Source organism: Falco rusticolus, chromosome 3 (genome assembly GCF_015220075.1).
Source record: "Falco rusticolus isolate bFalRus1 chromosome 3, bFalRus1.pri, whole genome shotgun sequence".
NCBI classification, from domain to species: domain Eukaryota; kingdom Metazoa; phylum Chordata; class Aves; order Falconiformes; family Falconidae; genus Falco; species Falco rusticolus.
This window is the reverse complement of record NC_051189.1, coordinates 48005607-48022091: the sequence shown is the minus strand read 5'-3', so window position 1 is coordinate 48022091 and position 16485 is coordinate 48005607. Positions and strand designations below refer to the sequence as shown.

Genomic DNA, 16485 nt, shown 5'->3' with positions numbered 1-16485 from the left:
TTTTAACTACAGCAGCACTAAGGATCAGGACCAATCTGTAGTGAATGGAATTGTCCTATTAAAAAGAATGAACACTTCTTCAGAAGTTTTCTTACCCTTATCTTTTTCTTGCTGTTGCATAAGCATTTTTAATTTGTCACTAAGGTCATTAATTATGTTTTCTTTTTTCATTTTCTCTCTTGCCAGAACAGTGTTAAAGTTGGTCTGAAAACAGAAAGTAGTATTACTGAAATAAGAAATGTACTGCATAAATATAACACAAAATACTTCACTAGAACAAAAACGTACAAAAGATCACATATTTCAGTTTCCCAAATTATAATTAAACAAGAAATTAAACTTGTTTACGTATTATTTTTGTGAAGAGACAACACCTCTGTATACTTTGTTTTGAGGTCTGTGTAACTAAGTTTATCCCTCTGATTCCCTCAAGCCCAATACACACACATATAATAATAAAAGAAATCATTGTCAAAAAAATAGTAATTTACATGGTTTTGGTTTATTTTTTTAACATAGTGCTTATAGCCCAGCTAATGTACAACAGTTGCCTGTTTTATATTAAAAACTATTACTTTAAGGATTATAATTAAGACAAAGCTGCACTACATCAAAACGTTACATATGATAAAAAATTAGTAACAAAACTAGAATAATATACTGAACCTGAATTAAAAATACATTTCAAGTCATGCATCAACTCCTCAGTAAACAGTTCATTAATGCAGAAATCATACTGGAATCCTGGCTAATAGCTTGAATAACTGACCATAAGAACCTAGCATATCCTTTGGTATCAGTCAGACAAATCTTTCCACTTCAGTCCTTCTATTAACCACTATGCCTTCAACCCTTTACTCTTAAGGCTGTGCTGAAGAGACAAAAAATACAACCAACCATCCACTAAAAGGATATTTTAAATTACAATTTTATTTTTGTGAGTTTTAAGACTGTCTTAGCCTGCACCTATCAACCCTCAGTCTCAAAATGCAAGCTATTTGGCACACTACACACCTTACACAGTGCACAGCAGCCTTGGGTATACATCTGCATAACAAAACTATCACACCCCACAAGCATAACTAACACCTCTAAGATAATTTTACTGAGAAAAAAACCAACATCAACAGTGAGGTTAAATACCCAGCATGTTCACTGATCTGCAGAGCCAGTCCAGCAAGGTTTCAGCACAAACTGATACAACTTTTTTATAGTTTTGGGAAAGGTTGTTTTTATTTGTTTGTTTTCATGGTGGATTTGTTTTGTTTTCTTGTGTTTGGTGTTTTTTTTTTTTAATAAAAGCTTCCATCTTTCCTTGGAATTTGCTGCTAGTGCCTTAAGAACCTTCCCTTCCACACTCTGCTGCATAAATGAAGAATAATATTAGATGAGGAAAATGGCCTATTAAAGCATATTCTGATGGAAAAAGAAATCTTATGATTAGCACTATAACATATGAAATATTCCCATTAGATTTACTATGTAAGCCTCACTTCGGTATTAATGTTTGCAGTTCAAAATTTCAAAAATATTCCTTCTTTTGTAATTGTCTGCAATTTTCTGCTCTCTGCACTATGTGATTCATAGAGTTCATTCACCAAACTGGCTGATCACTACACTGTCTTTGTCCTTATCTGATCCTACCATAGCTAAAGTAAATACAGGTGCTTAAAACAGAAAATCCTTTTCTAGTGTTTAAATGCAACAAAACTGTAAATAATAGCTGTTACTAACAGATTTAATTTAAGAACTGAAGACTCATCTATAAAATCCAAGAGATTCAAGATGCTTTGAAAGGAGAAGTATGTGGACACAGATAATTATTTATCCAGTGCAATATATTTTTGTATCAACATGTGGAGTACATAAAGTTTCTAAGTTTAAGTACGATGTAACATTTGTGTTGAACATCAAATGCTACCTGCCCAGGCTAATAAAGTTTAAAAGCCATTAAGAAGCATTCCTAATTAGTTGTGTGTTGCCCACAACTTTTGTGTTGTTAACTTAAAACTATACTTAACCAGTACCTTTCTGGAGTTCAAGAGATTAATGCATAAAACACTTACAGCACCTACCTTAACAACTTAAGCAAAAGAAGTCACCAAATAACAAAAGTTGAATCTGGATTGCCCAGTTCAGAGATATTTAAGGTGCAATTTTTTATTTTTGTGAGTAGGGGGGTTTTTGTATGTTTTTGTGGTTTTTTTCAGGGTGGTGGTGGGTTTTTTTTTTTTAAATGCTTAAGTATTGGATTCCATTACCACATCATCTCTTGGCTCCAGATAATAGTGCAAGTTTAGAATGCGCAAGGGTTACATAGCAAAAAACCAAACAACCTAAAAACCAGCTCCATAACTTCAAAACAGCAGAAGAACACGTAACTGCCATGGGAGCAAAAGTAATAAAATAGAATCAGCTTTACCTGCTGTTCTGCAGTGAGCGATGTTCTGATGTTCTGCATTTCTTCATTCTTTCTCTTCTCTTGTTCTTCAAGTTGTTCCAAGAACTTCATTTTTTCTTCCTGAAGCTTCTCTTGAAGTTCAGCAACCAAGCTGGATTCAGCCGATGCTTCAGTGGGAGGACTTAAAAGAAAATGTTTAGGCTTTAAATTCGCAGCATATACAGAATACGTGAAGTAAGCAAACACACAGACATTTTTTTCTGAAATATTTAATACTGTGTTCTAATTAAGTCATTACCAATCTTCAATACTACTTTTTATCATTACCATCTCACCAAATTCTTCTCTTTGGCATTCTGGATTTTTAGGGTACAACACTGGCTCTAATTTTGAAGATTTTTGACGGGGGAGGCGTGTTTGTTTTCACTTTTCTAACTAATGGAAGGTGTAGAAAGCAGTAAAACGAGAAACAATGACAATCAACTCCCTGAAGATTCTTAGCATGTCAAAATGCAAAGCCTCCAGGACTATCACATCATTAAAGCAATTCAGCAATAAATCCGATAAGGAAACCAGAGATGAAACTCAGAACTATGGGTTGCAGAATCTGGAGGACAGTAGTAGTGATTTAAGAAAACATCAACAGTCATCGACAAAGGAAGGAAAACAACTTTAAATGGCTCTTGAAACAAGCAATGTTATGTAGGCCAAATATTTTCCATTACTGAAACAAAACCTTAACTACACTCTGTGTCTTGGCTTGAGTTATCAAGAACCACCACTGAAGAACACTAGGATAGAGAAATCCCTTGGTTGGGCAACATTTGTAAAAAACTGTATTATTTTAAGTTTTTATTATTCCTCTACAACAGAATCAAATTTAATATAAAGGATCGCCCAAACCTAACTCTCCATCTACATAGATGTGTTAATGGTTTTCTCTAGTTGGAGCAGCCTGAAGGTATGGTCTCCTGATATTAGATGGGCTGTGCTGAAAGCAAAACATTGTGTGCTAATATACTAACACTCAAGCACAACTCCTAATGCTAAAAATGCCCCAAGAATAATCCTTGCTTCATAATGCAAAGCTTCTCTGTTAAGACAAAGGACTACAGAACCTCAGAGAGACCAGAAAGATTCAGTACAGATAACATGAAAGGAAACTGAATTGCAGAGGAGGCAGTGAGCCTAAAATTCTGATCACTGCATATGGGATGGGAGTTTGGACATCCATGAAACAACCAGTTCCAGCCATTTCTACAGTCTTTGCTTTACCATACGATCCAGCACATACTCACCTACCTCTGTTTTTGCCACCAGTTCTCCCCATCAAGTTAAGCAAGTACAGGCTAAGTCTGTTAAGTCTGTCTGAACTGTAAAGAGGTAGGCCTGCACCTTACTTTACAAGCAAAAAAAAAAAAAATCACTGATACTACTCCAGGTTATCTAAATGCCAACTTAATACATCAGCCTAAACCCAAAGAGCTGTTAGCTGCACTAAACCAAAGCAGGTACCATCTGCCCCTCAGGCTGCCTGGACTACTGACTGCAGATGACAGCCAAGTAAAGGATACTGTTACTCTGCACAGGAAGCTAGCACATTACCAGCTTTTAAACCTGGTCACTGTATTAAGTATTGGGTTTACAGCTTTAATTTGAAAAGGTCTTGACATCTATGGCAATAATTACAATGCCTAAATGTTCAGTGTTTTCAAGACACCAAAAGCACATTTCTTCAGAGATCACGGTTCCTCTGCAAGTACTACTCTAAGATGACAAAGGATGTATTTAGCAACACCAGCACTGTTCCACCACTTGGGTACATGCTGAAGATACAAACTATTAAGCAGTAGCTGAGCAGTCAAAAAGTCTGTAAGTAGGTGTAAATAAAAGTTTTGAAAGCCAACTGAAGTACTCAGTGCAGCAAAACAACCTTTGACATTCCAGAAATCATAAATAAAAGAAAGCAAGTTATGAAACACCCAGGCAAATCTTTTTTGTGCCACTGAGAAAGCATTTCTGTGCTGAATTAAATTTCAATTTATTTCTAAACTGAGGCTAGCTGCATGAGACAGCACATGTTCTCTACACGGAAGCTTCACCACTGATGATGGTCTGATAGAAGTGGCTGCATAATACCAAGGCTGAAAACTAAAATACAGCTTTGGTGTCTTTCAAAGCAGTCAGGATTCCTATTCTATTTTTAACATTCTTTACAATGTTATGTATCTTTTAACTAACCAATGAACCACTTAACAGAAGTCATTACAGAAACTGTGTTTTTCAGTTAATCTTGGCTAGCACACACTACATACAGTAAAAAGATTAAATAGGAGAGTAACAAATGCCTTGCAGTTATATTATCTTTCCTAATCATGATTACTTGAATTTCAGGCACATTTATAACCAAAACACAGTAATTTTCACATGTTGGCAATGCATGGGTCACAAACTTTTGTCACTTCTAAATATTTTTGTTAGTTTTCACCTAAGTTCAAAAACTAAGTTCTGATACCAATGCAACACTTGAGTCAAATTTAACAGTTCAACTCCCTGTGAATGCCTTCTAGACAGCTAATGTAACACGGCTCATGCAGAAAAGGAAATTTATCTGACAAGCATATAGACACATGACAAAAAAGCTGGCTTGTGCCTTTACAAGTTAACTGCTAAACAACCAAAGGAAAAAAAATGAACTCAGATTACTGACATAACTTTGGGGTTTAGGAGCTCAAAATCCAAACAGCTAGACAGTGACTTTGAAATATTAAGACAGATTCACTTAACATATATGCCCTCTGGAGAGAAAACACAGCATGTCTTCATTCCCAGAGAAAAACCTTACCAGCAGATTAAAGACATAAAGAGGAGCCTTAGGAGCAGATACATATTTTAACATCACACAAAATCAGATTGACAGAATTCATAACAAACTACTAACACTTTAGACTGAAGCAGATAGCAATGTATTTTGAAGAAATATTATCTGTTTTATCCTGTTCATATAAGAATACACACAGCTGTGTGCAGCTGTTGTGTAGATGCTGGATTTTTAAGAAGTCTGATGACAGAGCTACATCTTTTTCTGTTGACTCAACTTTTTAAAACTCTTACTGTGCATTAATACATATATAAGGAAAAGAACATAGTTTATCTTTTTTTCTTTCCTCATTTCACCGTATTTCATTAATAGTTTCTTCAATTCAGAAGGGCAGTTCTTAGTTTCATTATATCCTAATCTTAATTCGAAAACCCTATCTTATTATCTTGATGTATTTTTTGGACACTGACATACAAAACACAGACATGATACAACACCATTTAACAATGTATATGTTCACATATGAAAAATCCTTAGGTAATGGGACTGAAGTGGAAAATTCAAGTGAAACATACTCAGTTTTCTGTTGCACTGTGCAAGGGAATTCTGCACATGTGTTGGACTCTGCATAACCTCCCCTCCCCCCCCTTTATTTTTTAAACATGACATCGATATTTGAAAGTTAAATTCCAATTTAAGTCTGTATCCATGTCCTGTAGCACCCTTCTGGCTTTTATGCCCACTCTGTCCATTTTATTTATCTGTCCATTTCTTCATACTCATTTCACATACTTGGTATATCATAATACCTAGGAAAAAATGATCTGTTTGAGTATTATACAAACAAGATCTATCCACTGCATTCCTTCACGCTACAAGAACATAAATTACAAACTCTAGCATTTCAAAACAGACTAGTTTCTAAGCATCAGCCACATATAAAAATCCTAGTATTTCCATTCCATAACAGCATAATCTGCTCTGCTGACAGGCATTATGAACTAGTAAGTAGATAAGGTAAGAGAAGTCAGAAAGAGTAATGCTAGGCATTCATGGCAAAGGAAAATGTTTTCTTTTTTTTTTTTAAATGGAAAATCACTACAGAAATCAACAATGGAAAAACAATGTTAGAATGTTCTTTGGAATTATGTTGCCCATGTGTGTTTCTTTATGAAGCTCAAACTGAAGACCCTGAAATACATAACCATGGCAGCTAAAGTCAACAGAAAGTCCAGGTGGCCATGGGACAGTTCCCAGTCAATCATACATATATTCCCACACACATTTTCATGCCACCATTGGCAACAAGAAGCATTATGTACTTAGCCAATAAGAGAAAGTTACCAGCCTAAAAGCTAACCACTGCATGTTCACACAGCGCTAATACCAGAGCAATGGATGGGAAAGGAGAGAGGCCAAGACCATTAAAATTAGAATTTCAAGGAACATGCTCTGGAAACATTCCTTCAATGTATCATTGCAAAACTGAAATACAAAGCCTTCATTGCTGTCTGTAATGATACTCTATAAGCTATTTTAGAAACTGAATTTTTTTTACAGACACAAAACTATCACTATCTATAAAATAGAAGTAACTCGAATACAGAAACCAACCCAGATAAACACCATCACAAATACAGAGAAGTTTTACTTAGTACACAGCACATCACTAATATACCATATTCATTACTTTAAAATACTAGGAAAACACAGTAACTTAATTCTTACAGTACCTCCGGTTTACTTGCATCTCAAGTTGCTGTATTTTTTCCAAAAGCCCTTTTTCAGCAGCTTCCCTCTGTAATTCAAACTCTTTACAAGCACTTTGCACTGCATCCTCTTTTTCACAATTGAGCTTCTGAATGAGCAACTGCCTGTCTTGTTCTTGGTTAGATACTAACAGTTCTTTCTCTTCCTTAAGCTTATGGATAATAGCTTCATATTTTTCCTGCTGCTCACAGAGAAATAATTTTTCTGTTTTTTCCTTTTCTAGGGCATTCACTTCCAACTCTAACTTACTTTGTAGTTCCGTTACTTGCTCTGAAAGTCTTTTTTCTGCCTCAGAAGTTTTTGTATGAAGAAGTGTTACTTTATTTAGTTCAGTTCTAAGGAAGTTTGATTCTTCTTCATATCTGTCTACTAGCTCAGAAATGCACTGATCTTTCTCAATTGTCATCAGAGTCCTTAGTTCTGATAAGCCCACTTGATATTCATCACTGTTAATCTGTATTTTATTGTTTAATCTATCTATCTCCTTCCTTAAACTTTCAGTTTCCTTTTCAATCTGAGATTTTAAGGTCTCTTGTTGCTGGTTTCTGCTTTCTTCCAAAAGAAGCTTCATTTCATCAGTTTCTGCCTCTTTCAGGGCAAGTTCAACTTCTAATTTGCACCTCAAATCAGACAGATCTGAAACCTTGAGTCGTAACTCTTCTACTTGTTGTTGTTTCTCTTGAACAACTACCGCATGAGATTCCTGCATTTGTTCAAGTCTGCATTGGTTCTCTTTTTTTAATTTATCTAAACAGTCCTTGTGCTCAGCTAGCAGCTTCTCAAATTCCTGTAAATGCCTGGCTTGTAGGTTGTTTTCCAGTTCCTTTAAATGGCTTTGCTCTAAACTCTCAAGTTCTGCCCTCAGAAGTTGTAGTTTTTCATGTTTTCACATGAAGTTTTTTCAAGTCTTCAAGTACTATCTCACGTGACTGCCTCAGTTCCTTAATTTCGCAATTTTGTGTCTCCATTTGGCATTCCAATTCAAGTAATTTCTGGTCTTTTTCATTCTGAAGGCAAACTACAGCTTCTTTCTCATTTTTCACCATTGCAAATTCATCATTCTTATTCTGAAGAACTTCCTCAAGGCCTAATAAGTCACCTTTTAACTTCTTAATCTTCTTTTTATTTTCTTCACCATCCTCCAATAATTTATTAATTTTACTTCATATTCAGTTTTCAAAGACTGTAGTTCTTTTTGATGTTTATCTTTTAGTGTTTTTTCAAGTGAAAGTTTTACCTTCTCTATAGTATTTACTATTTCTAACGAAGTGCATTTTAAAGAATTAGAAAAGTCACACTGTTCTCTTTGTACAAGTGTTCTAAAGTGGCAAAGATCCTCTTTTATACCTCTTAAATGTACCTTTGAGTCTTGGGCAATAACCCTACACTTCTCCACGCAAACACTGACAGATGCTTTTTCTGCTGGAACGTCCTTTACACAAGAATTTGTATCTTGCATACGTCTACTGTCTATTGCATTGATAACTGAAGAATAAAGAGATTCCACCATCATTTCTGGACTTTGTGGATCACTTATTACATTAGGAGATACTGGATTTTCTTCTATTACAAATTCATTTACTGCTGACATGAAGTCAGATTCTGGACTTTCTGCTAATGAATCCAAGTCCAATGATCCTTGCTTGAGAGCTTGCTCCAAGTTTGGATGGGCAATAGTTTCAAAATCAAATGTATGAGCATCAATGCTGTCTGGAGATAATTCTTCTAATGGAGCTGGGGGACACACAGGAGGACAGAGGGGACCCTGAAGACTGAGTGATGGAGGAGTTCTCGAAGAGGTAGCAATTGCAGTTCCTATTGTACTTTCCATCCTTGGTGTGGTAGCAGATTGTGGTGATGCTTGACTATTGGAGGCCTACAAAAAACAATGAAACAAACACTTAACGAAGTGATAGGCAAAACTTAGTATTTTAAATTGATTAAAAATTACCAGGCAAAACAAGAACTTAGAAAGTCACGATATATTAACTGTAATAGTCCAAGACATGTAAAACTAAAATATAGGCAAAAACTGCAGAAATTCAGAGATATGTTCTAGTAAGTTTCAAAAATGCAGCATTTCTAAATACATCTAAATACATCTATCTATCCAAAAGTCCTACACAGACCACATGTAATTTTACTTGAAAAGGCTGAAACACAAGTTTGGATGATACAAACCCTGAAGTAACCAGTAAGAAATAGGCTTTGTTTTCTAACAGCCTACTGATTCTAGTTTTCCTAATAATTGTTACTAAAAAAAAGGATTATTTTGTTGCTAAAACTGCTAAAAAAAAATCAGTTTAATCCGGTCCCTATTAATACACTAAACTAAGGTGGTTTACAAAAAGCTCTACCACAAAAAAAACCCCCTGTTGTCTACTAAACATACTAAAAACATAGAATTGTTCTGCTTGTGAGAGTGTAGAAGTAGTATAGTGCAGAGTCCTCAAACTATGGCCCATGGGCCGGATACGGCCCCCCAGGGTCCTCAGTCTGGCCCCTGGTATTTACAGAACCTCTCCACCCCCACCACCCCACCCCACCCCCCCCCTGCTGGGGGTTGGGGGGGAAACCAAGCAGCCGCAGATGACTGCCTGCCACTTCATCCGCGCGCCGGCCCCCTGGTTAAAAAGTTTGAGGACTCCTGGTATAGCGTAACACAGGGCACATTCTATTTAAAAGCAACATTCTGACTTTTCAGAATGCAAGACATCGCAGCCTGAGTTGATTTTTTTTCCCCTCCATGCTGCTCCCATCACTCCCTGGTTTTGTCATTTTGGCTCTAGACCTTGGATAGCACCTAAACTGATACTGTAGTATCAGATCCTTCAATTTTCAGCTGAAAAACTAATGGTTAGAATAACCATCCATAATCATCCATGAGTAACAACAGTTTGTAAACAAATGGAAAGATTAAATAAAGCTTCTCCACCTTTGTGGAATTGTTTCCAAGTAATTTCGATCAATTTCAGAGCTTTTGATTCTTCAAAAGCTAAGAACTTACCTTCAAATCAATTTTCCAATTAACTGTGATTAGATAACACATTTAAATCTCATTATCAACAGCTCTTGTTCATTACCATATGAATTATTAAGCAAGATCAAGTCCCAGTGCCTACTCTGCTGTAAAGTGTACATTCATGATCAGTGTTTGAAACCATTTTTTGCTATTTCTAAGACGACATACTTTTCTACACTGCCATGGAATATACACTTTAAGTTAATTCAGCTAAAGTCTGATTCATCATAGCTATAATAGTTTTAACTGCAGGCCAAGTCACATGCATTTATTTCTATGCACCTGAAATTCAGTAAAGTACCATTTTGAAAAGCTATAAAAAAATTAATCAAGCACAGCAGGGCCTTAGACACTGCAAACTGCCTGTGTCCTGTGATTTTCAAGATTTTTGTTTTGTGACTGAAACTCAATTTAAGTTACAGTATGATGCATCTAGAAGATTGCACTTCAGTTGTAAATTTCTTAGCTTTGTTATTTAATAGATTTCACATAATAAATTTACTGTTTGCAAGCTTTGCTTGACAGAATAAGCAAAGCGTGCATTGAAGTCCTCTTCCATTACTATCTTCACATCTACCAGAACTAGGAACAAATGGTCAACCTGCAATATCTTATACTATTAACTATTAAATACAATAGGGAATACAGAAGCCCTAATGACAACAATAATATCATCTGCAGATTCTCAGAATAAAAATATAAACCTTAGGCTTCAACAAGGGTAGAACACATCCCAGTGGAAGTCAAAAAGTAACATACAGCCAAAAAGTAACATACCCACTAAGGATACATTGCTGAACAAGTTTTTAACAGGATAGCAAAGCAATTTTTCCTAAGAAAACTACAGTGAAATACACACAGTTAAAACACTTATGGAGAGTATCTGTGACACATGCTGAGAACAAAATCATCAGGATCACAAACTGGAAGAGACACTGAGTTTTTTTAATGGAACACTGCCCTAAAGTCTCAGATGCATTATGTGCAACACCATAGCCCAACCATTACCTTGCTTTTCCATCCTTCATGCTTGAAGGACTTACGTTATTCATCTGAGGAATGTGACTATCTTGAAAAGAAACTGCTCCTACAGACTCATGGGAATATTTGCAGTGACAGATTCCCATAAGACGTTCAGTCTCCAACTACTGAGGATCTTTCAGAATGGTGCTCTTCTCCAAAAACTCAACACTGCCTCCAGCTGATAGTCCTGATGATCCTGCTTGTGCCTCTTCCCCAGACTATGCACACTGTCTCCATGCATTTAAATAGGGTGCCTGGTGTTCTTCAGTATGTTAATTTTTATTGAAGAAAATTCTGCTATCCATTGAACTCAGTTACTTGACTGCCAACGGTTAGCGGAGTTGTGCAATAAACGGTCAGCAACAGAACTCCAAAAAAAAAAAGACAGAAATAACAGATACTGGACTGCTGATATTTAAATAGCCAATTTTTGTTTCCTCAGTCTTTTACAAGTGTGTGCTACCCAAATGGACCCTATTCTTCTCTGTACCATGTAAACATTCTCTTAATGGAGATGTAGTGTGACTGAATTCCAAACTGAGATTTAGGAACCAGCTATTTTCAGCTCTGACGCTCACCTATCTAGTAAAGCTACATTTACACCTCACCTCCATTAGCCTTTGCGTCTATATGATAGTAAGTTATACACCTTTGATATACCTTTATCAAAAGTGAACACAGGACACTAGACAAAAACAACTTACAGGGAAAGGTATTTTTTTTGTTAACGGTAGTATTAGTCCAGGTTTAAGCATTTCCCTTGGGTTTAATTTTAGCTTGCTGTTAATCTAAGAAAACTTAGGAAAAGACATGCTCAAGGACACTGTATATGCTAATACATGCCCAGATTCAAGGCATATGCTTTAAGTGACAAACATTTCACATTGATAAACCAGAGTTTTAACTTTAATAACAGCTAGCATCACAGATGTCAGTAAGTATGCACTAAAAAAAGCACTTCAAGGACTTGGAATATTAAAAGGCCCTACAGAAAGCCACATGCAAAGGAAAGATGACATCTACTTCTGGCACCTCTGCAGAATCATCCTAGAAGGTAAAAAGTAAGGATATAGCATGAAGAAGAAAAAAAACCAATAATCATCACTACATGGAGTAAAAAACATGCTACTTGAGCTTGGTTTCCTCATGACCTGGGCCTATAACAAATTCCATGCCTCTGCTGTGGGATAGATATCTAACTAGAATATCAGATTACTGACTAGTGAAGAGTTAAACCTCACATTTTAGATAGGCAAGAGTAAACAAAGCTTTCCGTATAGTTTCAGCTGTTCCCCCAGAAGCCAGTGCCTGCCATGTAGTTTGTTTACAGGCAGCAATGTACACATATGTCATACACCAATTCCTGTAATGACAAAGGACAAGGAGATGAGAATAAACAAGAAAAAAATAGAAAGCAAAGACAGAGAAGTAGAGTTAAAATTTTAAGTTCTCAGATGTTGCTGTATTACATGCCTTGTTCTAGTTATGTTACCACAATAAATGTAGTCAGGGAACAGGAAAATTCCTGGAAGTATTACAAACAGTAGTTTTGAACTCGACTAGAATAGTAGATTCATATTCCGATTTGGAAAGGCAGCTTCTCTTACAAGAGAAAATTGTAATACCATTGTATTGCATACATTATTCTCCTAACTGTGGAGAAGACACCTTAATCATCCTACCCGACTGTTACAGGCACCTTAACTTTCTCCTGGACATCTTTGACCCAATCACCGATTTGCTTAAACTTTGTATTATGGAGATGAGAAGGCACAGCAATAACTCTGGTGTGAGACCATTAAGCAGATTTCAAAGCAGTAACAAAAATCCACAATATTCTTTAACTACTCTGATGCAGTACTAAAAAAAGAAACCATATCAGCCAGAGAAGCATATAGTCACTAACGTTCTATGAACTTGAAAGCTGAAACAGTAAGTTACAGGGACACTTAAAAAGAAATGCTACTAACATCCCCAGTAAGGTACTGGATCTCCTGTCTGACTTGGTCTTTGCTCACCTGTCTGCGGCCACAGCTTTTCTCTCCTGCCTAAAGCAACTCTCAAAAAGACCACCTGCTGTACCTGATGCAGTAGAACAGGGGTCCTCACACTTTTTAACCAGGGGGCCAGCGCGCGGATGAAGTGGCAGGCAGTCATCTGCGGCTGCTTGGTTTCCCCCCAACCCCCGGCAGGGGGGGGCGGGGGGTCTGTAAATACCGGGGGCCGGATTGAGGACCCTGGGGGGCCGTATCCGGCCCGCGGGCCGTAGTTTGAGGACCCCTGCAGTAGAATGAACTCCTGCTTGACCTAGACACAACTAAACTACTGCACTGCCAACAAGCCAGGGAAGCTATCCCAGCCCAACTTAACCAACCAGGCTTCTGCCACCACTTGTGTGAAAAGGGAGGTTGGGGTTGAATGCATCTCCTTGCGAAAGGACAAAACCAACATTTTGCTATACAGGCAACACTCAATGCCTGCATGGTCATGAGCAACCCTGCACCAAGCTGGGACAGTATCTCACACTTCACCACCAGAATGTGTAGGTGCATGAAGCTGCAGGCATCTTCAGGCCTATTATTAAACGTTTCTTTCATCCTTCTAATTATATATGTAAAATCCCAGCAATACTAAGGATAAGAAAAGACCATTTTCAAATTTCAGTAATTCTATTCAAAGAAAAGAACATGGGCGAAAGTACTGTAATTTTAAAAAAAACCACTTCAGATGGTCTGCAGAATAAAGCAACAAAGAGAAAGACCTAGTTACCTTTCATCAAGTAATAACAAGAACACTGTCAATAGAGAAGGAAAAAGTCGTGACACATCTATTTGCTTCAATTCCAAAAACTAGTTCAAACCAGTCACTGAAATGACACACAGAGATGGGCATTTTCAAGGTGACATCATGAATGGCCCAGCTCCGACTGTGCAAGGCAGTTTAAGGAAAGAGACAATTATCCAAACCTGTCTAAGCACTTGACATTTCTGCATCAGCCAAGAATCCCAACTGGTCAACGCACAGCAAAAAGTAAGAGTGGGAAGTACAGATTCTCCTGATTGGGCAAGCATCTTTTTTTGTGCAATCAGATACTGATAAAAATATCTCAGATAAGCAACTCTGAACCAAACAGGGCAAACCATCAAGACTTGAACAAGTAAGGCACATTTCCTGTTCATCTTTCTACTGATATACACACTTTGAATTAAAACTTACTCCTTGGGTTTATTTCACTCTTTGACATTGCAAGCCTTAGTGAAAAATTATTTTGTTAGAACACCTGTCACTATCCTAGTTTCTGAGACTAATTTTAGGATGCTCCAAGTTGGGGGCTCCTAGATTTCACAAAATTTATACTACTCCTAGCCATTCCGTTCAATCATACAGTGGTCAGGCCCCACCACTTTTGTTCTTAATGGCTGTTCATATAAAAAACAATCTTCATAAAGAGAGAAAAGATCTAAGTAGTGACATAAGTTACACACCTTTCCTATATTACAGAACAATGAGCAGCCCAGATCTCATATTTTACATAAATAAAAGACTTCCAGTAAATCTCTTGCTCAAATCTCAAAGGAATAACAAGGTAAAGGACTTCATGTCACCTGGTTTAAGCAGGATTTTGCCAATTCAAAACCCAACATGCCCATAACCTTGACATTTATAGAAAGATGCTTCTAGTCCAAGTGCATACAAACACACCATAGAAGGTAACATGAAAAATGCCACCTTCTTCCTATAGCAAAGCTGCTAAAGAAACCCAATCTGAAGCAGTGAACCGTACATAAAATTTTAAGTAATGCTAAATTCACCCGCAGTTTCACTGGGACAGGCTACAGTCGGAAGCTAAAAGGACCCGTTTGGTATATTATGAATGATTTCAGTGACAGAATTCAGAAGAGACTGAACACACAGAAGCAATGAAAAGCAATGGGCAGAAACGAGTTTCTAGGGGATAGAGTCTGCTTGACAGATAGAGCAAAAACTAAGAGGTCTTTTTGCCATCTATTCCTTCTATACTCAAAGAAAGGCTACACAAATTTCTTCCCTTCCCTAAAAAGCAGGACTGCAACAGAAAAGTACATGACATCAATATTCAAGCTAATGGAGACAACCAACGAAGGCCCCAAATTCTGCCTTAACTGCTTGCACCAAAAGGTCTCAAAAAGCAATGCAAAAGTCTGGATTTAATTAAGTTGTTACTTCTAAAATAAAGCAACAAAAGCAAAATGTACACATTCTGCACACAGAAGCTCCAGAAAATGACAGAAAACAGAAATATTAGCAGAAAATTCTACTTCTACAACTTCTGTGGCATATAAGCATCTGTTAAATATTTGGAAGATATTCAATATCTTTTCACTGTTCTCTACATAGATTCATTTTACTCACTGAAAAGCTCAAAATTCTCAGAATATTTACTAGTATGTGATTAGAAAGGTGAATTATGCAGTTGAGAAACTAATCTTTACACCTCGAAAAACAAAAGTTTTTCTGAAGTGGTTGACAAAGTGGTATTATGAAAATATTCTACTCTTCCAGTATTTTTTCTTGGTAAAGAAAAGCAAAAATACCTTTTGTTCATTCAGCAGGTCTGTAATGGTTTGTGACATTTCATCCAAACTCTGTGCTGCCTTTACCAGATTATGTAGAGCACGTACATGCTGGTGAAGAGGTTCAAAGTCACAAAGTATGGGCACCCTGAAAAACAGTACAGGAATAAATCTTTTTTCCACATTGTTAATCTAATATTCAAATAAATTATGTGTATACTCTACAATATTAGGCCTCCCTCTGTATAAGGATTGTACTTCCTTCATTTCATCTATTTTACATGGAAAATCCACTCAAACCACCTGGTATTTGTCTTTTAAAATTAAGAACTTGAGAGCATTTAAGGAGTAGACAACAATAAACACAATGATGGGCAAATATGTCCATCTTTCCTCCTGAGGAAAACATTTACCAGTAGTACCTAGAGTTACAACAGTAACGGAAGAGAACTGAGAGTGATCAGCTCTGTAACTGAAGAACTTATGTTTGCAAATGACTATTCTCCTGTGCAGCTGGATTCTCTCCAATCCAGCTCTTCCTTTAAAGCAGCTATTAATTCTCTACTATTTTATTTTGATAATAGGTAACCTAAATAAAAAGATTGATTGATGTCACATTCATATTGCAAGTGTTGCAAGATAAGCTTTTGATTGCCAGTTTTCTAAATCTTTGAAAAATCAACATTTATTTTCTTTAGAGTCCATATACCCAGATTTTTTAATTTGTTCAAGAATAGCTCCACTGAAATCATGAAGCAGGAGTTAATTTAGACTAACAATAAAAGCAGATTACACTTCAGCATATTCTGCATTCTCTACTCAATATGCAAAGCAAGTGGTATCTACTGTATTTTTGTAAAAATAATATTTCAGTAATTGCTCAAGGGGTCCTCAA

General features: G+C 36.6%; 1 protein-coding gene across 1 annotated transcript in view; it reads right to left on the bottom strand.

The window, feature by feature from the left end:
• RB1CC1 (RB1 inducible coiled-coil 1) overlaps positions 1-16485 on the bottom strand; it is a 77476-nt gene that overhangs the window by 12715 nt on the left and 48276 nt on the right. Inside the window, 6 exon segments of the mRNA XM_037379120.1 lie at positions 96-204; positions 2423-2582; positions 6956-7873; positions 7875-8154; positions 8157-8868; positions 15612-15738. Coding sequence (XP_037235017.1) covers positions 96-204; positions 2423-2582; positions 6956-7873; positions 7875-8154; positions 8157-8868; positions 15612-15738 — 2306 coding nt within the window.